Genomic DNA, 26,868 nt, shown 5'->3' on the forward strand with positions numbered 1-26,868 from the left:
TAGGAAAATAAAGTTTAATTTCAACTTTGCAGCAATATAGGAAAAAGATGCCCTGACTGACATGAGAACTCAAGTAACAACTTCATTTCCTCTTCTTATGAAAATTCCCCGCAGCTCACTCCCGCACACAGAGTTGGGGAATGACTAAGTTAAGGCCCTTCCCAGAAACCTACATTTCAGAGCAAAGTTTTTAATTCAGTTAATTTAGACAGGAAAACTAAGAACTAGCCCTAGCATTCTAGTGCTACCAGATTTTACATCCCAGCTACAGCAGGATGAATAAAATGATTATTTTCAGCTCACGGGCAAATTTTGAAGAGTCATGAAAAATATTCTGGGTCACAGGAAAGGTTTTGTTTTGATTTTGTCCATTTGCAAACTCTTCCCAATTTTATTTGATTTTTTTAAATAAAAGAAAGGAAAGTTTGGAAAGGAAAAGTTGTTTCAAACTGAAAACTTGAAATGCTTCATTTTGAAAATGTTGAAATGAATCTGCTTCAAGTTTTGGTGTCACCAAATTGACTGGAAAGTCTCACCCAGCTCTCATCCCACCAGTCAAAAATGAGAGTTGTGAGTTAATAACTCTCCAGCAAAAAGGTCCTTGGACCAGCTCCTGTGAAGTCACTGTGAGTTGAGGGCAATCAGCATCTCAGGGCAGGCACATTGGGCCAGATTTACAAAGGGATTTAGGCACCAAAAGATGCAGACAGGTACAAAGTGGGATTTACAAAAGCACCTGAGCAAGGTAAGTGCCAAACACCCATTGATTTCATTGAGTTTACGTATCTGTTTAGACAAGTGTTGATCAGATGCCCACAATCATAATATTTCTTGCTTTGGCTGGGATCTTCCTTAACAGATTGACACATATTGCTTGTTTGGTGACATTCACCAGCCACAGAACCCCACAGGTAATCTGCTTTGTCCTCACCCTGCAGTTATAGGGAGAGGGCCCCCCAGGTTGCATTGGGCCCATGACCACACTACGGACTCTTTAAGCCTAGGGTTGCCAATTCTGGTTGGACGTATTTCTGTAGGTTTGATCCCATGACATAACCTTTCATTAAAGATTCATCTTTAATTCCTGGAAACTCCAGGACAATCTTGGAGGGTTGGCAACCCTACCTGAGATGCTGAGCGTGTCCTTTGGAGAGGCCATGTGCAACTCTCACTGCAGTCAGTGGGGTCAAGGGTGCTTAGCACCTTAAAGGATCAGACCCTTAGACAATGAATTTAAATTATTATTATTAAAGTGTTTTCCCTTCAGGACATGCCTCTTGCTCCCACACCGGAGGTTTTTGTGGATAAATATTTTCCTTGTTTTTAAAGACAAAGCAATAATTAATTATTTTTTCCAGTTCTATAAAGAAAGTCAAAATAAGAACAACATTTAATATCTTACATACATTAACTCATTAGGGGCCAAATCCTGAAGCCCTTATTCAGGCTGATCTCCCAGGGCTGCAGGAATTGGGCTCTTAAGCCTCACAACACCCCTGTGAGGTAGGTAAGTATCATTATCCTCATTGTGCAGCTGGGGAAACTGAGGCACAGAGCAGTGAAGTGATGTGGTCAAGGCCACATAGTGAGTCTGGGAGCAGAACTCAGGAGGCGCCTGGCAGCCAGCCCTGTGGCCATTCCACTAGACCACATGGCCATGGCTTCCAGTAATTTAGTCTCCAAATACTAAATTAAAACCTTCCCCATGACACTGGCACAGAAGTAGGGCCAGACACATCTGTAGCTGTCTGTCACCAGCTGCTTCAGAAAAATTGAGAGATATCATAGAGCTATTCCAGTTATAAACCAGGTGCTACAAAACACTTTATACACAGGACCTTAGTCAGACAAAACTGCTGTTGGAGCCCCTGGGCCCAGTCCTACAGGGATCCATGCTTAAGGATTTCAGGACTCAGTCCACAAATAGCTTTAAATTCACTCTCTGGGTATTGCTATGCTTTGATACAAGTTGGAAGCGTGTTCCTACTTAAAAGCTGGTCTTTCCGGCCTTGTCTTCACCCCAGAATTAAAGAGTTAACTAGCGCTCTGCCGGTAGGCACTTAAAGGGTTAATCCAGGAGGTTTGACCACACCTGGAAGTCTTGCTGCCCAGCTTGATCACTTCCACATTGTCTAAGAAAGTACTTGCCCTGTTGAAACCACACATACTTCTGAGTGCAACTTGCACCAGCATGAAGCTGACCATGACTCAGCCTTGCCTGATGCCAAGTCATGGTCAGTCAGCCTGGTATTAGTCAACCCGACTCTTCACTGCGAGCATTTGGGAGTGATGACAAGGCCTCAGGGAACATTGCTGGCTCTGTACTCGGAAGGAATCGTTCTCACTGCACTGCTGAGCCCAGTCTAAATGAACCATTCCTGCATTAGCCTGCCAGTGACAGCCGGGACGCTTGACGTGGTTACGGACTGGCGGACACTGGAGGACGTTAAGGAACGGCAGCAGGCCTCAGACTGTACGCGGCGTCCGATGCTAATGATTTCCAAATGCACACTAGTTACATGGAGGTTCGATTCATTTTTTTTTTAGCAGCACAGCCTCTCTTCCATTTAATAAAGTTAAGTAAAATCTTGAGCTACATCCCCATCTTGCACCCAGAGATCACAGGCATGACACGGACACAGCTCCTCAGACTGCTGTGTGGAAGCAGCGCTTATGGCTCAGTCATGGCTGGAATGAGTTGATTTGCATTTGACCTGAAATTTAGACCTCAGAAGGTTGCATTCATCCTAACCCAGCATCCGAGGTGCTGATAAGGCTCTAGACAGGACGTGGGGCAAGGAGGAAACAGTACTAGGGTTCCTTTGGGTTTTCTGATAAATTCTTCACTGCTCACTTTCCAGCTGTGGCATTGGCCCAGGATGGGAACGTGTCCAAGCTGAACATGGGACGTCCCCAGGTATTGATGGCCAAAGTGATGCAGAGGATTCCAATAATGTTCATCACTATTCCAGATTTAGCCTGGAGGGGAAGAAAAAAAAACAACACGCCAGCACAAATGAGTCCCAAAAGACCGGAGCATAAACTCATGAGCATAAACACAATGAAGAAACTTGAAGGTGTTCTTAGACCCTTCATCCTAGTAAAGCAGAAAGAGAACCATTGTGCTGGCTGTTTGGTGTTCTTCCGTAATGGAACTGCCATGGAATACGGTGCAAACTCTTAGCTCTGGAATTAGTTTGGACTCTTGAAAAACTGTGAAACAAGATAGCATCCATTGTTGTATGCAACGTAGATCCCAGGATATTAGAGAGACAAGGTGGGTGAGGTCATATATTTTACTGGATTAACTCGGAAACTTGTTTCTCTCTCACCAACAGGAGCTGGTCCAACAAAAGATATTACCTCACCCACCTTGTTGTCAAACAAGGTGCATTTATTGGCTAAAGGCCGGATTCTGCTACAATGAGGCCATGGCTACGCTACAGCTTAAGTTGACATGTTATGTTGCTCAGGGGTGTGAATTAGCCACCCCGGCTAAGTGACATAATTTATGCCGATTTAAGTGCTGGTGTGGACAGTGCTATGTTAGCAGGCAAGCTTCTCCCACTGACATAGCGACGGTCACTTGCAGGGGCTGGAGGAACGAAGCCAATGGTAGAGCAGCTACACGAGCGAGCTTACAGTGGCGCAGCTGCATCGGTGCAGATTAGAGTCCAATCCAGCACATGGGTGGACTGCAGAGAGCCCCACTGACTTCAGTATGTCTCTGCATGGTGCAGCAGTTCGCCTGCACCCTATGAATTGCAGGATCAATCTTACTCACGTTGGAGGAGGATGTTTTGCTATTGGCCACAATGGGCACAGGATCAGGCCCCTTGTGACGCTGACGCAAACCTATTGAAGGCAACGAGGTTGCAGTGAGCACAGTTTTACCCTGTATGTATAAAAGACAAAACGACAGACTGCAGAATCAGCAATTTTATCCTGCATGGCAATTACTTGGAGCGAAGCGCCATTGCTTTTTACATGCGGGTTCCTATTACAACGCGACCACAAAATGGGGCGGTAGCATTAGAGGCTGAGGCTGTTTACACGTATCTCTCGACAGCCAAGGGAGCTTTGGAAATGCAGGACCATAAAACTAGGCGACATCCGTGATATTTACAGAAGAGGGCAACGGAAAGCTTAGGCAAATTACCAGGGAATCGTCGTCATCACCTTACCATGTCCAAAACCCGGAGGTGACCATAGGAAAACACTATCGCATTTGGAGGTGTCGCCACAGGTAGCATGAAGGCAAAAGAGGCGCTGAGAGTGCAAGGGATCATGATGTACAAGGGATTGACCTCGATTGATTGCGACTGGGGGGAAACAGACCAGACGTAGAGTTAGTGCTGTTCAGAAATAGAAGCAGGCGGAAAGCCTGTGAGATCCCACAGACACAACAGGTCTGTTCATCCCCCCCCGTATGAGTCACTTCTGAACAGTATATTCATGACGCACTGGACTCCTCTCGTAGCAAAGGACTGCTTCGCTAAACAGAAAAGTCATTCTAACCAGACCTGCGTATTGCACACTGCACGTTATCGACGTGGGTCCAGGCTCCCATCCTATTTCCAGAGAGAGGGACATGGGTTAATGGTTTGAATGCAAGACTAGATGATAGGAAGTATTCAGGTCTAATCCTGGATCTGGCACAGACTCTGTGTCTTTGGGCAAGTCATTTGGAGTGGGATTTAAAGACGTGCTCAGCATTGGCCTAGCTCAGTTCCCATTGAAGGCAATGGGCATTTCACCACTGACTTCAAGGGGCGTGGTTCTAGGCCAGCACTGATCTCTTCTGAAAATCCCACCCTGAAGGCCTGATTTTCAGACCTGCTGAGCACCCACCACTTCAGCTGGAGTCATGGGAGCTCTACGTGCTCAGCACCTTTGAAAAATCAGGCCCTCCAGAACTCTGTCTCAATTCCCTATCTGTAAAATGGGGATACCATTGTAAAATGTAAAAGAAACACTTATTTACCTCACGGGGTATTTATGAGGTTTAGGGTAAAGGATTAGGACTAAATTTTCTTGGTCTATGTTTTAACAGCACCTACCACAATGGGGCCCTAGTTCATGGCTGGGGCTCCTAGGCACTACAATAATAATAAATTTTGCCCTTAGTGGGGCACCCAATTCCCCATCCAATCCAAAGGCGACTGCACAGGCATATCCGAGGGCAGAATTTGGCTCCATAACGTTTTCAAAGCCCTTTGAAGGTGCTCTATCTATGTATCTGAGGTACTTATAGGGCCCTCATTAGCATAGTATCTGAGAGCCTCACAGTCATAGAATCTTAGGAATGTAGGGCTGGAAGGGACCTTTAAAGGTCTCAGCCCCCTGCACTGAGGCAGGACGAAGTAAACCTAGACCATCCCTGACAGGTGTTTGTCCATGTTCTTAAAACCCTCCTATGATGGAGATTCCACAACCTCCCTTGCAACCCTATTCCAGATCTTAGCTACCCTGACAGTCAGAAAGTTTTCCCTTCTATCTAACCTTAATCTCCCTCGCTGCAGATTAAGCCCATTACTTCTTGTCCTACCTTCAGTGAACATGGAGGACAATTGGTGACAGTCTGCTTTATAACAGCCCTTAACATGTATTTATCCTCAATGACCTCCCTGTGAGGTTTGGAAAGAAGGTCGGAGGTCCAGACCTTCAGCTGGTATAATCTGTGTAACTTCACAGACTTCAGTGAAGCTGCTTTAATTTATGCCAGAAGAGGATCTGGTCCAAAGAGTGCCAAATTTCATTATTACTTCACTATACACTGAATCGCACTCTATATGAATTCTGAAAAGGCAGGTTTCACTTGTCCTGAAATTGCATTCAACTAAGTATCTCCATAGTCGCCATTTAATATCTGTTGTATTTTAAAAAGCTGTTTATGGATTTGATGAATCATATTCCTCATGCTGGCTTTACATTCTTATTTTACTACTGTCCACCTCTTCTAAATAAAACATATACAATGCCTGTCCCAGGCCCGTAACCAGTGCAGGGTGAGCAGGGCAGCTGCCCAGGGTGCAAAGCTATGTGGGTGGAGAAATGCCGGAAAAAACCCCAGGGGGGCACAGATATGCTTGCTCGCCCTGGACGCTAAAATTCCTAGTTATAGCTCTGCTCTGTCCTCTTGGATCTTCTAGGTATTCTCTCCAGTTTTGTATTTACAGAACTGACAACACTGGATAGGTTCCATTAACTTCTACATTCCCACACATGGAATTTTTTCTCCTAAACGCGACTTGCTACATGGCTGCTTTATTTCACTTCACAATTCACTTTTGACTGCAGATGCAGATACTTGATACTTTTTTTCCCCCTCTGCATGGTATAATTTGGGGTTCTGGTCAAATGTACATGGAGTTCTTTTGTTTGATCTCTACCAACACTTTGAGAGGGTTTGTCAGAGCGACACAGGGACTTGATTGTAATTACTAGGCTCACAGAGCAAAACTTTTAAACATTATGCTGTTTTGTGGGATTCTCCAGTCCCCAGAACTTACGTGTCAATTTAAGTCACTGCCAGCTAAGCAGCCTGGGTCAGGATAATTTTACTTAAAAGAAAAGACTAAAACTCTTTAGAAATAAAGACAAAGCTATCTATTTGCTGTGGTGCCAACTCTGCTCAAAAAAGGCTGTGACCATTTTTATTCCTCTCCTTGTGTGTCTTCTTAGAGTTTAAAAATATTCTGTTCTGCAGAAATGGCACAATGAACCCTATAAGGATGCTCTTGTCTTCAGTGCTCTAGCAAAAGAAACAGAGATGGCTGAAACATCCAAGGAAATGAATGAAGAGTGTTGGATTTTAACAAAGGAGAACAAAAATCTAGGCGAAAAAAAAAATCTAGAGCCCTGCAGGAAGACTGTCACAGCAGAGAAAAATAACATTTTACATGTACACGGCATTTGTAATCCCAAGAGATCCTAAAGTGTTTCACCAATTATATACAGTCGAGGTTCAAGGCCCCATTGCCCTACACCTTGGGTCATCATTTACACCTGTGCGAAATGGGGGTAAAATGTTAAACTCAGAATAGTGGGGCTTTACACACATTTTATACTCACTTTGCACTGGGGTAAATGAGCACACAAGGTGCAAGGCAATGGAAAAACCAAGCCCTCAGTACTAAACGTGCCCCTCTCTAAGGCAGAAATACATTTATGCACATGCTTAAGTCTATCCCTATTGGCTTCAATGGCACTTAAGCATATGCATACGGTTACGTACTTCACATGTGCTTAATTTTAAGCTTGTGTTTAGGGTCTATTGACTTCAGTGATGCGCCCCTGAATGAGAGACTAAAGAAGTGAAATGTTTTTGGTGAGGACTCCTGAGCGCATAGGGGGGATGCAAGATAGGACTTTTAACCTCCAAGCTGCTGGTTGAATACAGCTCGAGTGACCAAAAATCCTCACCAGCTGACTGGTGTTGGGTAAGCTATTTTAAATGAGTTGGTAGCTCAGTCCACTTTCCCGTGGACAAGTGCCCGCATCACACAAACCACCATCGCAGTTGGCGTTAACTGGCCTCCTGATAGGCAATCTCAGGAGAGGGGCCAAGGAGGCTGAATTACTTTCTCATTCCAAGAGTTGGACCATCAAGGTTGCTGCACAGTGGCAGGGCAGTGCCAGGGAAGTTTGCAGTGCCGCTGCCTGTTTGATCCCTATCCTGTGGATAAATAAAGGACTCCAGGGCTGCAAGTCTGGCCTTTTTTTTCCCCCAGCACTAGAGCCAGCTTTGCTATCTGATGGGTTGTTTGCTAGATGCTTTCTGGAGTAACCCTATTTGCATACAAAGTCCCTTGGCTTATGGCACTAAATGTGGTATTGCTCCATTTTTAAAGACTTTATCAATTTTTCCTTGATTTTTAAATCAATTTTCCAGATCAGCAGTGAGAAAACCCAATAAGAAAAAAATCTTACCAAGGACGCAAAGACAGGTAGAAAAAGGGTGGCCGTAGCGACATTACTGGTGCATTCGGTGAAGACAGCAATAACAAGTGAAAGTATCACTGCAATGGCCCATGGTGGGACAGCGTGCAATGGGGTCATCTGATCACCCAGCCATTTCGACAGACCGGAAGCCTGACAAAATCAAGAGGAGCATTTCAGGAAGACACAGAACTCTAGGCCATCCATAGTAGCTCCTACTGCATGGAATGTATTGTCAAATCCAAATACACATATGAAAACACGCCATCGACATTAGTGGTTAGATCATTCAAGAGCAAACAAACCAGGTCATTTATAGAACAAGTATTGTGATCTTTCTTAAATAATAATAAATAATAATAATGAAGGAGATTCCCTGCCAGTTGGAAATTAAGTCGGATTTATTCTCTCATATTCTGGTCAGAAAATACTCACATTTTTGCCACATAGAAGTTCAATACTGAGTTATACGAGAGACCAAGGAAGCCACACAACTGCAAACATTTAATGAATTGCTCAGAGGAATCACTGAAAGAATCGCTAAGGCTTCTGAAGGCACTGAATTGATTGACTGTGTTTTCCTTCATGAATACTATCAGAGATTAACTCCAGTGGCTTACAAATGTTTTCTGCTATGCAGTCCAAAACCACCATACTTTGGATCCTCCTGTTCCAATGCCTGGGCAACGTTCCAATCTAGGGCTTTGGTCTGGCCCATCATTTAAGGACAGCCCAGCCACAAAGTTTGGGATCGGTATGTGAACTTCCTCAAAGCTTGGCAGTTTGAGGATCTGGGGTTCTGATTCAGACCCATCTCAACAGGGATGCGTGGAACAGGTTTCATGGAGTCAGGGTTCTTGCAAATCCTTGCCTATTTCTAAAGCAGAATTGAATGTTTTCTGAAGTTTGGAACATTTGATCAGAGCAGTGGCCCAGCGAGTCCTCTGTCCTCTCTCTGATGGCAGTCACTACCACACACTTCAAAGAAAGGGTCAAGAAACCCTCTTGCGCAGTGTTTCTCAAACTGGGGTCCGCGATAAGCGCCGTCTGGCTGGAGCCTGCACCCCTCACCCCCTTCCGCACCCCAGCTCCAGCCCAGAGCACACACCCCCTCCCACATCAAAACTCCCTCCCAGAAAGCACAGCCTGCACCCCATCCCGCACCCAAACTCCCTCCCAGAGCCCGCACCCCGCATGCGCCCAAACTCCCTCCCAGAACACGCAGCCCGCACCCCTTCCCACACCCAAACTCCCTCCCAGTCAGAGCCCGCACCCCTCACTCCCTCCTGCACCCAAACTCCCTCCCAGAGTCCACACCCCTTCCTGCACCCAACCCCCTACCCCAGCCTGGTGAAAGTGAGTGAGGGTGGGGAAGAGCGAGCAATGGAGGGAGGGGGGATGAAGTGAGTGGGGGGGTGGGAAGAGGTGGGCAGGAGTGAGGCCTTGGGGCTGAGCAGGGGGCTTTGGGGTCCCCAGAAAAATGTAAATCAAAATGGGGGTCCTCAGGTTGCTAAAGTTTGAGAACCACAGCCCTAGTGGATGATTATGGAGTAACCTGCCCCTAGAGAGAGAGTTGCTTCCTTAATCCCTTCAGTCAGTGTTTGGTTTATGCCCTGAAGTATGAAGATTTACATCCCTTCTAAACAAATCCAAAACAGCTCTGAAACTCTTAGATGGATTGCTGCACTTCTGTTGTCTGGCCAGGAGTAGAACTGGGTGTGACAATAGACAACAAGGAAGGCCGCTCTCCTGCTATTTGTGCTAAGGAAACCTCAAGGAAGAAGATTTCCTATCAATATTGCAGATTCTGGAGGCTCAGGTGTTTTGGAAAAGCACTTGAACTCCTGGAGTTCAATCCCTGAGGCACACCCATCCTAACCAGAAAACAATTATGCTAATAAATAGAGAACGGGCTGAGCTGCTAAATTGTTCAAGTTACTGTCCAGATCAGTGCTTAATTTGTAATGAAAGAGATGCCGTCTCTCAAGCAATTTTGTTTGCATTCATAACTGACGCAGCAAGCCCAGCGGTGCCGGGGCTATGAAGTGCCAAGCCCAGAGGTGGCGGGGCTCAGCCCTGGCAAGCCCTGGCACAAATTAAGCACTGGTTCAGATGCTGCTTTGGTTTGGACCTGTTACTACTAACAAGGGACCAAAAAGCAGAGCAGAAAGGTCACCCTTAGACTCAATGGCACCTAGAGGTGAGGACATACATCACTTCCGTTGGCCAAGGCAAATCCTCCTCCTAGCAGCAGCACGATGTTCCAGGGCATCTTCCTCTGAACCACCTTCCAGTTTAGCAACGGGGCTGGGAAAAAGGGCTCTTTCATCACTAAAGAGATAAAAGCAGAGCAAAGAATGCTGTGAGAAGATGAAGACACCTACATTTTCCAAGGCTATACACTCGGATGTGCACTTACTACCACCCCAGTGCAAAGGAAGCGCTAGAACCCAATGACACACAGTGTATGTGATAGCCCAGGACAGGCATGCTAGTGAGAAAACTGCCCATTTCAGGTGAACAGTGATATACAAGGGTTATGGTCAAATGCCAGCAGTAACTAAGTGGGATTAGCTCCCAGGAACTGCGCACACTAAGGGCTTATCTATACAAACACTTAGTTCGCAGCAAGCTGGAGTGTGAATGTGCCTTGCACTAGTCTTTTGCACACTCACTGTCCCCAGGCTGCATGCGGACACACACTGAAAGTTCCGCAGCGCACTCTGATCTACCCTGCTCTACCCTGATACAGGAGTAGGACAGTGTATACTAGGGAACATTTAGCAGGCGGCAGGGAGGTCTGCACAGACAGCACATGGCAGGCTGGCCTAGGGTAGATTTACACCCCAGTCTGCAGTACGCTCATGGTTCCTGCAAACAAGCCCTAAGTCACAAAGGAGCACGTCTTCTAGCACCATCAGCGGGAGCTGAGAAATGGCTTCACAATCTCAGCATGGTGAGTTGTGATCTCACCACAGAATCACAAAGCTGGGCTGGCCAGGGGGGAAGCTCCAAGACAAGCATCAATATTGTCAATTTCTCCTTCCATTACCTTCTCTGTTCTGGTCAGGGCTAAAGCTGTTTTGACTACAGCAGTTGAATTTGGGTTTAGTGGCAGGAACTATGAACAGTAGTAGTGCAACAAAGAGAGCTACACTGGCATCAGTAACGTACCTAAAAGAAAAAGCAGAGGGCAGGTTAGCAGGATATGGTACACCATTGTCTCAAGACATGGCACGCCTCCAGCATGTGTACTATTGTCTCAGTACATGGCATCCATCCAGCACACACCCATACCATTGTCCTAGTACATGGTAACCTGTAAGTCCTTTTTGCTTTTGTCTGTACAATCTCTCTAATCGGTCTTTAAGAATTTAGCAACGTTTTGTACCCTGATATTGCAGATTCTGATATCCAGACTTGCAAAACTCCACATTTGTATCATCTTACTTAATATCACTTTGCAATTCCGTCATGCCTTCCATTGAAAGATCTCAGAGTGTCTTCTCTACCACCCTTCTGTTAAGTAGGGAAGTATTATCATCCTCCTAGTATCCAGGGGAAACTGAGGCACGGAATGCTAATTAACTTGTCAAAGGTTGAATGAATGCCAGGACTAGAACCCTGCTTGGATTTAGGCCCTTTGAAAAGATTTCCTTTGCAGACTAAGTGGCTAAGGAGCTGAAGTCCCATTTTCAAGAGTGACTTGGGCATTAACAAGTCTAAGGGAAGGTCTACACTGCGGGTTTAAGTCGACCTAAGTTATGCAACTCCGGCTACATGAATAACGTATCTGGAGTTGACATAGCTTAGGTCGACTTACTGCGGTATCTAGAGTATTGCAAGTTTCTCCCGTCGACTTACCTAATGCTTCTTTTTCTGATGGACTCCCAGAGTCGATGGGAGAGCAATCAGCGGTCGATTTAGAAAGTCTTCACTAGACCCATTAAATCGACGCCAGGTGGATCGATCGCTGCAGCATCGATGCATGGTAAGTATAGACATGCCCTAAGTCTCACTAAAAGTCAATGGGATTTAGTGTGCATCCACACTAAAATCAGAGGTGTGACTGAAACACATGTTGTACATGGGTACTTTCTCAGGTAGCTAGACTATGCCCAAGTCCAAGCTATTTTGGCTTCACTGCTATTGGTACCCAAGCTAGTTAGGTTAAAGTTGGCTCACGTATATCTACCCATGGTGCAATCACACCTCCGATTACCGTGTAGACCTACCCTTAGGCGTCTAAGCTGGGAGGTCCTAAATCACTTTTGAAAATGGATTTAGGCTCCAAAGTCACTTATGTACTTTTGAAAAATGTTATACCGTAGCAAATACCAAGTCCTCAAAACAACACCCAGGGCATAGATATTTAACACGTTTCTTTCATATTTCAAAGAAAAGAGTCTCACTTATGCATATATTTTCTTTAGTGTAGTTGGTGCATTTTTAACAAACAATAATAAACAAGCAGTTTAATAAACAAATCATCATCATAAACATCAGGTCGCAAGTGAGACTGGTGCATGTGAGATGAGTAAAGACACTTCGACAGGCAGCCAAATGAATTCAAATACTGCAGCACGGGTGGGGTGTGGCAAGAAATGGTCTTAATTATGTTTCCCTTTAAAACTAGGGTGCAAGGTTAGGAGCATAGGAGGAAGATGGAGAAGCCTTTCAAATCTCTGAGTCAATTTCCTTGTGGGTGCCGGATAGATTTCCTTTGCACATGACATTTACTGCATATTAAAATGATGTTCAATCTGATCTTAACTCATAAAATTGAAGGGCTAATAGAAATGAATAAACAAATTGGATGGAGAGACAAACAGCATGAATTCCCCTCACATTGGCTGTGCCAGTCTTAGGCTGTGGCCCGCTTGCTAGGTGTGCCTCTTCAGAGCAGAGATTGTCAATTATCTGGTGGTTTGGTGCTATGCAACAAATGAGAACTAGAAATCAGACCCATCAAACAACTTCCATGTGTGACTTGAGACAGGATCTGAATTAAATGCCCCTACGGATCAAAAGGGAGTAGAGCTAAATAAAGTATAAACTAAGTCAGCCAAAACACTGCAGGATTCAAACTTACTCTTCATCTTTATTGAAGAGGAAGGTGGCCCAGCCAGGAATGAAGCCTGGGTCTCTGCTAAACCACAGGAGAATCAGTAGAATGAAGAGCATGAGGACATTGAATTCAGCAAAGGAGATGGAGCCTAGTTTCCGGTGCTCTGCCTTGAGCACACTGAAAGCAGCTTTCTCTTTGTCAGTTCTTTCCATCCTGCAGCCCCACATTTCCCTAAAACTTTAAAAAAATAAAAAAGTTGTAAATATTTGCTTGCAAGAGAAAATTACCAGTGAATCCACTTTGACACTCGCCACATAGGGTGCAGAACCATGTTACCTATCGCCTAGAATGGCTACAGCTGCAGTGTGCTATAAAGTGAACCCCTGTCTTATCCTTTGCACATAGCTGCCACTGGTTACCATCTCTTGCTGAGATGTGTGGTCTGGGGGCCAGGCCCTGCACTGGGAGTCAGGAGAGCTAGATTTTTTCTTGGCTCTGCCACAGATCTACTGTGTGACCTTGGGCAAATCACTTCACCTCTCTTTGCCTCTGTTTTCCCTCCCCTAGTTAGATTATAAACTCTTTGGGGTAGAGACTGTCTCTCACTAAGTGTGTGTACAGTGCCTGGCACAATTGGGGCCTCAATCTCAGTTGTGGACTCTAGGTTCTACTAGAAAATAAACACTAATTACAAATGTGGTTGTAACAAGCACAGTTCAATCTCACCACAGACGGTTGTACATATGTGAAGTTTCTACTAAGATACAATGTTATGTGACGTATGTCATTCTTTGTCTATACAGTACTTTGCTTCCAGATTGTAGACCTAGGCATCATGTAATCTCAGGAACATGTACCTGATGATAAAAAGACAAACCAAGAGGGCCAGATTCACAGAGGATTTACACCTACTGAGAATCTGGCCCATAACATTATATTTTTATACTTACTTGAACCCCATGAATGAAAACTGGAGCCAAAACCAAGATAACATCAACATCAGAAGCATATTTGGAAATGCAAATCCAAACCAGGAAGCAAAATTCAAGACATCACCATTTTCAGGGAACAGTCTGAAGAGAGAAAACAATGGTTTCTGTACCCAGGTCAAACCGTTTGAGTATATTCTCCCGTCTATATGCGCTAATTGGAATAATATAAGAGCCTCAGGGCTCATCCATTGCTCACCCATAAGGGCCTCATCCAAAGCCAACTGAAGTCAGTGGAAAGACTCTCATGGACTTCAGATTGTAAATGCCATGACTGAATTTTCCACTGTTCTTTATAGAATGTTTTACATTAATTGAATTATGAAAAATAGCAACGTGGGCTGCTGTGTGCCTAGAGCTTAAGGCTACAAGGGACCATTAGATCATCTAGTCTGAATACCTGCATATCACAGCTCATTGCATTTCATCCAGCTACCCATTTATTGAGCCCAAATAACTTGTGTTTGACTGTTTTGGACCCGTATGACATAAACCCAGTTTAAAGACCCACAGGTGCCCTATCAAAAACTTTGGGAAATATTCTGCTTGCAACAAATCTGCTCAACCACCTATGCTTTCAGCATTCCCTTCTCCTAACTCTTTAGAACTAAGGGGATCTTCAAGAAGACAGGAATTTAAAGCATGATCCTGCTTCTGTTGAAACCAACAACAAAACTTCCATTCACTTTGATGGGACCTAGGTTTGGCTCTTAGTTTCTAAAGAGTTAGGACACATTTTTAAAAACAAACAGTCTGTAACTTTGTGCCTGGAATTTTGCATTCAGTCAGTAATGGACGTGACTCTATTATAAATATCAGTTGCACATTTTCTACTGGTTCCATTTGGGCCAGATGGATTTTTGAAACCTAGTGGTCTACTGACTGCTGGGGCTACTGGTTCTCCAGCAGAAATCAGCTGAAGAATAGCAGTGAAGTCTACTGGAATTTCCCCTACAGAGGCTGTAGCATTAAGATCAGGGGTTCCCAAACTATTGCATAGTCAAGACAACATCTTAATAGAGAAAGAGCATCTTGTAGATACCGCCTCTCCTCTTCCATAACTTTCCTGTGGCTTCTATAGCAACTGCTTACATGGAGAAATATTACAGAAATATTGACTGTATTTTAGCTGTCTTTTTTATGTGTTGTCTATTATGAAAAGAGTTAATCACAGTCACCTGTTTCTCATTGCATTTTCCCTTTCCATTCCTTCCGTTAGAGATGGAAACAAGGAGGAGCCAGCATCATGTGACCAATTTGTTCTCTGCAATCCACCAGCAACCACTCCAAAGACTCCCAGGGTATGTCTAAACTGCACATTAAGCCTGGGCTCTGACTCAGGTTTGAGCCCAAGTTCCCCTTCCATCCACACATAAATCAGTTTGACTCGGGTCAGCAAGCACTCAGGACCCAAGTCCTAGGACCCTGCTGGGGGATAGGTCAGAGCCCGAGTCCCACTGTGACTTGGATCCAAACCCTGTTATTTTGCAGTATGGACGCAGCTCAAGCTGCAGACCCACGTCAGAAGGTGTGCGTAGAGCAATATGAATGCGTTAGCACAGCTGAGAGACCTGGGTGCAGGAATTGCGAGCTCAGCTTTACAATGCAGTGTGGACACTTCAAGCACAGACCTGGAAACACCTGGTCCACAAGCCCGGGTCCCACAGACCTGGGTTTACAATGCAATGTAGACTTAAATCCAGTGGGCTACAATGACAGACTGGGAAACTTTGATTTTGATATCAAACTACTCACTTGTGCTGGAGCAGAAGATGATTAGGCAAAGCACATCACATACATGATTCATTATGACATACACACAGGTAACTCTTAGAACCAACCTCAGCAGCCACCAACTCAGACTTTCAGTTGTGCTGGTCAAAAAGCGGCGTGAGACCATTTAAGAGGCTGAAGGAGAAATGGTCAGAACAACTTACTGATTCATCTGGCCTTTCAGAACCAGGTTTGGCCCCGTTCCGGTGAGCGTTGCAGTCCCTCCAATACTAGCAGCATAGCACACACATAGTGTCATCCCCTTACTGACGCGTTTCCTCACTTCCCGATCGCCAAGAGCTTTGGGCTCATCAGGAACGTGGCCATTACCTATGACTGGAAATAACAAATGTGAACTTGCCTTTCGTAAAACAGTGGCGACAAAAAACTCAGAACAGGGGCAATGTTCTTGGTGCTGCAATTTGTCTATGCCTCTTGTTTTAATGAATGCCAAGCTATGTTGATTATAGCCTCATATCATCTTATAATAATGCTCATGGCAAAGAGAAGGGAGGATGGTCCTGTGGCTATGGCACTGAATTGGGACTCTAGAGATTAGGGTTTGATTCCTGGCTCTGCCACAGACTTTCTGTGAGACCTTAGGAAAGTTGTTTTGCCTCTCTGGGTATGTCTACACTGCATGATAAGCCTGGGCTCCGACTCAGGTTTGAGCCCAAACGCCCCTTCCGTCTACACACAAATCAATCTGACTCGGGTCGGCAAGTGCTCAAGACCCAGGTCCTAGGACCCTGCTAGTGGGGGTAGGTCAAAGGCCAAGTTCCACTGTGACTCTGGTCCAAGACCTGCCATTCTACAGTGTGGACACAGGTCAAGCCGCAGACCCAAGTCAGAAGGTCTGTGTAGTGGAGAATGGATGTGTTAGTGTGGCTGTGCGACCTGGGTCCAGCAATTGTAAACCTATGTTTACAATGCAGTGTGGACCCTCAAGCACGGGCTTGGAAAACTCTGAGTCCACAAGCCCGGGTCACACAGACCTGGGTTTACAATACAGTGCAGACATACCCTCTGTGCCTCCATTTTCTGCTCTGTATAATGAGGGTAACAACACTTCCCTACCATAGAGAGGAGTTGTGAGGTGAATTCATTAATATCTGGGAGCTGCTCAGATATTACAGTGATGGTGCTATTCATATACCAGGGCAGAAACCCACAACTAACATTGGAGGCATCCAATAGATCCAGAGAAAACATAGGATCCAATTCAGTCTTGGTAGAATCGCTAAGATCGATGGAGTTGTGTCTGCTTACATCAGGCCTGTATTTGCTCTAGTAATATTGGGTCCATCCTGTTGCTTCTTGTGGATGAGGACCTAATCTGGAAACACACATTATGTTGTTGGACTGCGTAAAATCACCATGGAAACTGAGACCAGTTGACCCCACTTTTTTTTTTTTTTTATTAAGCACCCATATTAATAGTGTATCACTGAATACAAAAATAAAATCTATTGCCATTATAACAGCTCTGAAGTTAGAAATAGGTAGCATTATTACAAAGCACCAAGTGAAATCTGTGTAGGCATTTATATGTCCTGCGTCACCACAGTACCTGAGCACCTCACAATCATTCATGGATTTTATCCTCCCAACTCCCCTGGGAGGCAGGGAAGTACTAACCCCATTTTGCAGATGAGAAACTGAGGCACGGGGGAGATAAAGTGATTTACCCGAAGTCGGACAGAATCTGGGGCCGATTCACTTTCTGATTAATTAAATTCAGGTTTCTTGAGTCCCAATCTACTGCCATACCCCCTCAAGTAGACTGTCCTTTCTCCCCTGAAAAGCACTTTAGGTCTTCATCCTACAATGAGCTCTGCATGGGTGATCCTCTGTGCCTGCGAAGACATTAGGACTCAGTAAGGGTGCAGGGTTCTGCCTATGCAGAAAAAAATCCTGCCTATTGCAGGATCAGGGTCTCAGAAATTCCCAAAATACAAAGAAAGAGACTGTCAAATGTGGAGAGGCAAAGAATCCCCATGAGGGGGGAGAATACATTTCATGGGGGTGCAAGTACCAGCTCAGCTTCATTGAGAAGCTGCAGCTCCTGTTCGATCAACGCTCTACCAGTTTCTCATTATTTAATCATTTTCCCCGCAACTTGCTTCATAAAGAAACAGCCACTGATCAAGGACAAAGCAAAAAGGGAGTGGATAAAGTTTTCAGATGTGCCTCAATGACTTGATAGCCTAAATCCCATTGCCTCTCAATGACACTTAGGTTCCTCAGTGCCAAAATCACTTTTGAAAATGGGACTTCAGCTCCTAAGTCATTTAGGTGCTTTTGAAAATGTTATCCATTGGTTGTAATTGTCAGAGGCACTGAACGCTCACTGAGGTCGAAGGGGTGTTTGACACAGTTGAAAATTAAGCCCCAGGTGTCGAGAGCTGAGCACCCAAAGCTGGGAGGCACCCAGAACTGGAGGCCATTTTTGAAAATTTGGGCCTTAATGTATTTAATGGGTTTCTTTCTGGATACCGCTCCTGGCTTTCTTAGGGCCTGGGCCAAAGCCCAGTGACATCGGTATGAGATTTTTCATTGAGTCAGCAGGCTCTGAATCAGGCTTTTATACAGCAATTGAAACAGACTCTGATTAAGCCCGCTCGGAGGCCCCTTACCCTGCACCGACGTCAGGCTCATAACGTTCTTCTCCTCCAGCTCGATCGCTGAATTCACTTGCCCATTAGGCTGGTCCGTAATCGTCCGGTCTTGCTCTGTACTGTTCATCTGATCCAAAACAGCCTGGACGATAGGGACCATCATGGCGGTAGTGGCTGTGTTGCTTATCCACATGGACAAGAAGGCGGTGACTCCCATAAAGCCCAGCATCAGGCTGCACGTGGAGAAACAGAAGGAAGGAAAGAAAAATAACCATGAAAGCTTTTCTGGGCTTTTCAGCCAGCGCAATCTACTTCCAGGCAACCTGTATAGCAGGCCCCACTCTGGCATGTACTACCTGTTCCAGGAAAGGAAACCATTGCCCAATTTTTGGCTGGTGCAGCTGCATTGCTTTCATTGGACTCACTCCAGCAGAGTAGTTAGCCCCACACAGCTCCCTGTGAGAAACTCCATTGTCATGTAAGCCCTAGCGAGAAGCACTTATCATTTAGCCAGCGTAAAAGCAGCCATTTCACAATAGCGAACCACAAGCACGGGTGCCTTTCTCTCTTCTGATTACTGTTGGAAATCTGGAAAATTGCACTCTGATATTGTGAGCTCGACTTGGGAGGTGGATCCTGGCTAACATGGAACAGCTGTGGTGTCGGCTGCTCCCTCACTAACGTCAGCACCAGGGTAAATAAGACATAGAACGGGCGTACGTCTTCCACTTGGCTAATAATTGGCTGGAGCAGGGTGCGGGTTTTTGGCATTCATGAAAATGGCGACAGGGATCTCGGCATCATGGATATGCTGATTAAATAAGGGGGCCAAATCCTGGTGTCTTGAGCACAGGGGATTTGCGCAGACGATCTCTGCCGGTGTCATGGGGAATAAAACCATCCCCGCAACCCCCCCCCGGGACTCAGCAGCACCGCCACAGCCACTTTATAGCCACTATTACTGCCCATGGCTGTAGTAGTAGCTGTTACCCCCGCCCTCCTCCTATGCTGTGCTGGTCCCACTGGGCATGTCCTTGCCCCTTCTGGGGCTTATGCCTTTGCCCTCTGCTTGCTCTGTGCAGACGAAGAAGGAGCTTCCCTGGAAGGCAGCTCCCCAGCTTACAGGCTGAGCTCAGTCCCCCTGGGTGATCTCTCCATTGCCTGCCTCCCACGCACAACAATTCTGTGGGACTTAAGAGCCATGGGGGGTGGGAGGAGGGCAGGATCTGAGCCTTAACAGGATATCAGGGCATTCAGCCTCACACTTACAAGCTCTGTTCTAGAGCCCTTCACAACCTGAACCCGCTGGGACCGGACCACCAGTGTCGGGTCTGGGGCAGGGCAGGTGGGAAAACTCCTGGACCCGCTCAGGCTTGGGTCAGCTCTTCCCCTCCTGCCTGTGGGGCTGGCATGGCGGTGGCTGCGCGGCCTGCTCCTCTCAGCTGCCCCAGGAGCGGAGGAGTCCAGCACCTCTTACTCTGCAGCACACCGGCAGGAGCAGGGCGTTCAGCCGCCGGTGCATGCAGCTACCACCCTGCTGACCCATGGCGGCACTGCCTCAGGTTCGTGGGAAGGGTCAGTCAGGTCGGAAAACGACTTAGCCCCCTCAAGGTGGGCCTAGAGGAGACCTCTAGTCTATTGCTTGTGGTGGTTTTACTCGGGCTCCCCACAGAGCCAGACTCAAACAGGAACCGAACGTCCAATCCAAGGGCACCGTGTCCCCAAATGGGAAACGCGAACACCTAGCATTAGGAGCTTCACTGGGCACTTGAAACCCACTCTGACCAAGGCACTAAGGGCCTGAGCAGATACTATAGTGATGAGTGTAATAAAAGAACCTGTACAGATTAGAGCAGAACAGAACCATGCTCCCATTAATTCAACAGAAAGACCCCCATTGACGTCAATGGAAGCTGAATGATGAGCGTCTTCCTTTGCAGCCAGCCTGGGCTTTCAAACATTGCATCATTCCTGCGGTCATACACAGCCTCTGGAAGCCCGTCCTAGAGCAAGTGAAACAACTGAGGCTTTTGTCGCCTTCATTCTGCGTGACTCAGTTCTCACACTCTCCCCCTCGTCTCCTGGCATCTGAAGATGCTTCTGCTAAGCTTGGTTGCTCCGGATAACAGACAGATAGAAAGGCAGGCGTAACATGGCCTCTTACAGTGGGGGCTTCACTCCGACGATCAGCAGGACCCTCAGTGCAATGCGTTTGTGCAAATTCCAGTGTTCCACGGCTACTGCCACAACCAGCCCCCCGACAAACAGCATGTTGGTGTCCTTCAAGTACTGCATACACACCTGCAATGAGAGGAACTGCCTATCAGTGTCTGATTCACAAGTGGGTGCCTGGATTTGTCAACAGCCAAGGTATTCTGGCCCTTTTTCCACTCCCACTGACTTCAGTGGGAGCAGGAGCAAGCCCTGTACATTTTCTCAATTCCATTCATCTATTTAGATGCTGAGCTGCTTTGGGCAGGGGCTGTCTCTTATCTGGTTTGCACAGTGCCTACTGCAAAGGGGCCTCTGATGGTTGGGGCCACTAGATGCTAATGAAATATAAATAACTGTTCACATGTACTATAAGAAGTATAGTAGCTTTAAGTATTGCACGTATGCTGTCTGATTCTCAGAGATGTTAAGGCCCAGAAGGTCACTCAGTACCTCTAAAAATCAGTCCCATAATCCTACCCCAACAGGTCATTAGAAAGGACTGAACCTGGCACTTTCAGAAGCAAAACACAGACTTCCACCACTCCAGCTCAAGTAGTATGCCCATTTGCTGGCAAAAGTAGTGGGCTGTTATCCTCTATGACAATCAGCTACTAAAGGAGGACACAGCACACTCTTTGGCAGCATGTTACATACATCCCCTGCTAAAAGTATCTTGTCTCAAGCACCTAAGATCTCCCAAAGTATGAGTCCCTGATCGGGAGTCACTTTTGAAATGATCCCTTGGCTTTTCAGACGTCTGAACTCAGGAGTTTCAGCACCAAAGCACAGATCTCTACCACTGAAAGAATAACTCCATGGGTGGCAGCAGTAGTAGGTTATTCTCCTATGTTTGGACCAGCTACTACAGAAGGACACAATCCACACCATGTAGTTGGTTTTGTATCTTTTTGTAGAATTTCACCATCAAGTTTGTTTGCTGAATATTGAGGTTGGCATGTGAAAGAGCTTTAGGGGATGGATGTTAAGGTGGGAGAGTCCAATATGTGTCCAGCAGCACACCTATTTCACTATGAAAGGCAACAATTCCTTACAAAATGCAGTAGAGCTTGTTCTAAAAAGACAGTGTCTCCAGGGGATAGAGCACTGAGTCCCAGCCCAGGAGGCCTGGGTTCTGGTCTAGGCTCTGCCAGGAACTGCCTGTGTGACCTTGGGCAAGTCACTTCACCTCTCTGTGCTTCTGTTTCCCCATCCATCTTGTGTGTTTAGATTGGAAGCCCCTCAGATATAGGGCTACCACTTACCATGTGTTTATACAGCACCTGGCACAATGGTTCCCCAAATTTGGTGGGTGCCTTCAGGTGCTATTGTAATATAAATAATAATTTGCAGAAAGCAATCAGACTTATGTTGTACATTTCATCTCAAAGGATCCCAAAGCACTTTACAAACTATATACAGAGGAATCCCTTCACTCACCACAAAGTGCAGCCACCTCTAGGGTAGAGCACAGTGGTCATTTAACAGCACACAGCAACACCACATGACCATAAAGAGTAGGAAGTGAAAAAGAATCCTATGTCCAATATATACAGATGAGGGGATGTTAATAGCTAGAACAACAAGGCAGGTGAGGTAATATCTTTTATTGGACCAACTTCTGTCAGTGAGAGAGACAAGCTTTCGAGCCACATGTCTGGCTGGCAAGCTTGTCTCTCTCACCAGCAGAAGTTGGTCCAATAAAAGATATTACCTCACCCACTTTGTATCTCTAGTATCCTGGGACCGAGACAGCTACACTGTATACGATTGCTAGAATGTAGTTTTAAAAACTTGCTTCCAGGATTTGACTCACTCCAGCTCAAATCTTCTCAGTGAAACCAGTACGGAGATGAAATCTATCCAGATCCTGACCTGCACCAGAACTTAGGGGTAGCAGTGTAACCCACACAAGGTGATATTATCAGTGCTACCTTCATGATGAAAAGCAACTCAGCCAATGTGATAGGCACAGAAACATTGGTGCATTGGAGTATGCTGGTCTAAGCTGGTCTGGGCCCCTGAAGTTTATGAGTAAACCTAGGCTGACCTAGAATCAATCCTTACCTTTTTAGACTCCAGGATTCCAAACATCGGAAATAATATAGCAGGCAGGAGAGCTGTGACAGCCAATGGGATGACCTCTGTGCACCAGTACACAGCCATAAGGATGATGACATAGCCACACTTGGCCTCCTGGAATACAAGCAAACAAGGGTTTAAGCAACAGGAAATCAAGTGAGTAGCTGAATGCAGAGGGTCTCCCAGTAGATCCCAGGATATAAATGGCAGCGCTCTAATCAAGTGGTCTCTTAGGGGAGGGAAAAGAGCTTTTTAATAGGAGTGTTGTTTTCTTCTCCAAGAAAATAGTCTTAGACACCCAGCTGGTACAATCTGCTAAATTGTAAAGGCAAAAATGTACTCAATCGAAGTTTTGCCACAGACTTCAATGGGGCCAGGATTTCACTCCTGAAGTGAATTTTGGGCCTGATCCTAAGTGGTGCCAAATACCTTGGATTTAATTGGATCCAGGCCCATCTCCACAAGAAGCCAAATCCTGAAAGAGACATTTGATCTTTACAGCTCAATCGGTTATTCAGAAACTAGCTTAAGTGAACATTCACATCACATCCTAAAGCCTGGCCTGGAAAACAATGCATGGGCAAAGCTAGGGGCATTATAAATGCACAAGGACTGCAGGCCAAAGCTGAGCGGGTGGAAAATCCAGAATTTCCATAGAAATGCAAACATATGGCTAACTTAAATGTTCAGCTGTCAAACTGGCATTTGATTCAAGCAGGAGCTTCCATGCCTATGGGCCAAGATGCGTAGAAGCAACTCATGATTTTGGATGTCTCCGTTTTCAGGTGCTCATCTTAAGACGCTTAAAAGGGGCCTGATTTTCACAGGACCGACGCTGCCTTTCTGAACATAAGGCCTCCTTAAGGGTCTCAGGTTGGACACCTGACAATTGAGATACCAAAAATCACTAGTAGTCCCTTGAAAAATCTTTCATCTGACTGAAGGTCATTATATTATAAGTATTAAATTATTTCTCTGAAATGATAATGTTTTCTTAACATGGGGGTTGTCTGGATTAGAAATCTCTGAACATGTCCAGTTAAACTGTTGTTGAGACATTTTTATAGCCTAGTGATGCTAGGGTTTGTAAATTCAATTTTCTTATGAGAAGTAAGTATTCTTAAACTGACTGTAAACATTATTTTGGTTCAGGTGTAAATGCTCCATAGTTCACAGTTTGCTTGTGTTTATAATAACAGTTCGTAGGGTCTTAAGGATTGGGGGGGGGGGGGGGAAGGGCAAAACAAACAGGCAGGAAGTTGATATTCACAAATGTGCTGTAAGGTGTTTTTACAAGCAGGCATGTGTTGCTTATTTTTGCTGAGAAGCTCTTTATATGAGCAGAAAATGTTATTTACAAGCAATTGGAAATGTTTATCAACTTAGAAGGAGGTTATTTACTGAGTATGCTCTGTAAGGAACAATTCTGCATAGGCTACAGTACAGGAGAGATATCGAGGAAAGAGACTTAATTAGGGTTTCTAGGACTTTATAATGTGATTCTAGGTTTTGCAGCAGTAGCTAAGTGTTAGAATTTATCACATGTGATTGCATTTGGCCACTGTGTGACAAATAGAAACAGCTGGGAGGGTCTGAAAGAAAATATTACTCTTGAACAAATTTCACAATAGAAGCACTAGAATGTGGAGTAAATAATTTACTTAAAGTTCAAAAAGACAACAATGCTTATAAATTAACTCTTATAGACCCAGCCAATTCAAGCACAGTCCGGTTTAGAAAGCTGAAAAGCAAGCGCTAAGGTTAGAAAAATATAGTCATGATTGCCACTAACAACTGTAGAATGTTGATTTTGCTTCTTTGAACAGGGACAGAAAACAGAATCTGTCCTCTTGGAGGGCAGTTGTGAAAGTGATCATTGATGAATTCTAGTAAACTGTTATGCAATCCTGTAAGCTCCTGTTAAGATGACATGTTTCAGAGGAATACAAATACCTGAATACAAAATACCTCACTGGACACTCATTAAACCTGTCATTAAATTATAAATTTTATAAATTACAAACTTCTTTACTGAAGTCTGTATTGCTACTCTTGCACACCACAGCCCTATCACAAGCTTTGGCATTGATCCTACAATATTTACCATCTATCTAGAGCTTTTAATCTTTAAACCACATCAGTGAAGTCCCCCCCCCAACTCATAGGAATTTCTCTTCCACTGGATTCAGAGTAGCAGCCATGTAGTCTGTATCTGCTAAAAGAAAAGGAGGACGTGTGGCACCTTAGAGACTAACAAATTTATTTGAGCATAAGCTTTCGTGAGCTACAGCTCACTTGCATCCGATGGAGTGAGCTGTAGCTCACGAAAGCTTATGCTCAAATAAATTTGTTAGTCTCTAAGGTGCCACACGTCCTCCTTTTCTTCCACTGGAGTCTCTCGAGCTGACCAAAAGGCAGGGCTATTATTAGACAGGTAAACCAGAAGGGGTGGCATTTTTTGTTGACAAACATGCCTGAGGTTTTTCTGAAGTTTAAAATATGTCGAGCAATGTAGGTCAATCAAAAATGAATAGTTGTCACATTATAATTAGAACAGACCCTAAAAGCTATGCCAGACTATAATATTTGCTGCAAACATGGGTTTCAGATTTTACCAAAAAGACAAAAAAGATAAAAGGCACTAGCATGATTCCACTGAAATCAAGTTACACCAGGGTACACAGTGGTGAATCATCGGGCACAATGTTTTACTTCTCACAAGTTAATAATAATGGTGTGCACCTACATAGCTTTTCATGCGAGGATCTCAAAGCACTTTACAAATATCAAACCTCATAATATGCCTGTGTTATGCCCGTTTCACAGATGAGAAAACTGAGGCACAGAGATGTCAACACAGCAAGTCAGCGGTAAAGCCAGGTCTAACCACGAGAGGAGGCGGATGCTTCTGACAAAAACCAACATACATGGGCCAGAACTTGAAACAATGTCTTTGTGGATCAAAAACTTGGTATCAAAGTTGTAAGACAACAAAGATAAAAATGGCATGTTTCATGTTTGAGTCTGTGGGTGAGCCAGATCCTGGCACTGCAGGGTTTCTTATAACTAGTTTGTGTCTGCATTCATTCTACTTCAGAGGCTCTTTTTGTAACATTTACTGCCTAGACTGAGCTATAGCCTGGGACATAAATACCATTTTTGTTTGTTTGTTTGAGGGCTACCCTGCAAGTGATCCTAATCTAGTCCTTAAAACTTGACATTTACTAACCTGATCACCCAAAGAGGAATTACATTTCAGGAAGTAAAAGGTGAAAAAACACCACCACTAATCTTTCCCCCCACCATTTAAACTGTTTGAGTCAACTGATTGGATTTATTTAAACAACGCCCTCTCCGGATTTCTCGGCAGAAATCCATCCATTGTCCTTCCAGTGAATGAAAGGTTGCAGTGACACAGGGACTGGGAGATAACTTGGGAGCTGGCATGCCCTCAGTGAGGACACCCCCGGACAGATGGCCAGAAGTCCCAGCTGGTGGTGGAAGGGATGCAGCTTGTTCCCCTGGATTGATGCTGGGCGCTTGTGAAAACGTGGCCCCAACCGGGCTGTGGTCCTGGCTCGGTCTGAAGTCCCTGCCAGCCCTGCGGGCATGGGCAAGGAGCAGGAACAGGGGGAGCCCCCATAGCGCTAGCGAGCTGAAATGGGGGGGGGGGGGGGGGCAAGCAGGAGATGTTCAGCCCTAGACTCCAACATCCCCTTGGGCATCGCTGGTGCAATTAACAAAGGGGGGGGGGGGGTCCCTCTCCCGGAGGGAAACCCGGAGAAATCTGGGCTTTGCTAGCAGCGAAAAGTGATCTACGCATTGAATCACATGCCCCCCCACCCCCGGGCTGGCCGGTCCCGAGGCTGCAGCTCCTAGCGATCCGGACCCCCCCGGCCGCTTACCTTGGTGGGGACGAGCAGGGGCAGCGCCAGCAGCAGCAGCGGCGTGCAGAAGAGGACGGCGAAGGACTTGAACCGCAGCAGGGGTCTCAGGCACGGCGGGGCCATGGTCCGGCGGGGGGGTCCGAGCCCAGCGCAGCGGCAGGCGGCGGCGGCGGGCAGCCAGCGAGTGAGAGGGACCTGGCTGCAGAGGGTGGTTTAAATACACCGGCCGGCCCGGCCCCCCCCCGCCGGACTGCGCCGCGGCGACCTCAGTGCCGGCGGCCGCTGCCACCAGAGGGAGC

General features: G+C 45.7%; 1 protein-coding gene across 1 annotated transcript; it reads right to left on the reverse strand.

Annotated features, from left to right (window-relative positions):
• SLC13A5 (solute carrier family 13 member 5) lies at positions 1-26,868 on the reverse strand. Its single transcript, XM_037880745.2, has 12 exons — positions 26,588-26,868; positions 22,668-22,796; positions 20,554-20,690; positions 18,408-18,622; positions 15,936-16,107; positions 13,960-14,082; positions 13,034-13,246; positions 10,994-11,115; positions 10,154-10,272; positions 7,933-8,094; positions 4,185-4,322; positions 1-2,979 (listed from the first exon to the last, which is right to left on the reverse strand). Exons 1-12 carry the CDS (start codon positions 26,690-26,692, stop codon positions 2,851-2,853), a joined length of 1,764 nt encoding a protein of 587 aa, XP_037736673.1. The 5' UTR covers positions 26,693-26,868; the 3' UTR covers positions 1-2,850.

Source organism: Chelonia mydas, chromosome 17 (assembly GCF_015237465.2).
Source record: "Chelonia mydas isolate rCheMyd1 chromosome 17, rCheMyd1.pri.v2, whole genome shotgun sequence".
NCBI lineage: Eukaryota > Metazoa > Chordata > Testudines > Cheloniidae > Chelonia > Chelonia mydas.

Excerpts from the sequence above, each read along its gene's own strand:
- SLC13A5 (XM_037880745.2), bottom strand. The coding sequence starts at position 26,692 with ATGGCCCCGCCGTGCCTGAGACCCCTGCTGCGGTTCAAGTCCTTCGCC. Across the intron at positions 14,083-15,935 it reads CTGAAAGGCCAGATGAATCA|ACTGTTCCCTGAAAATGGTG; the intron begins GTAAGTTGTTCT and ends TTCTCTCTTCAG. Across the intron at positions 4,323-7,932 it reads TACCTGTCTTTGCGTCCTTG|TCGCAATCAATCGAGGTCAA; the intron begins GTAAGATTTTTT and ends GTTTCCCCCCAG.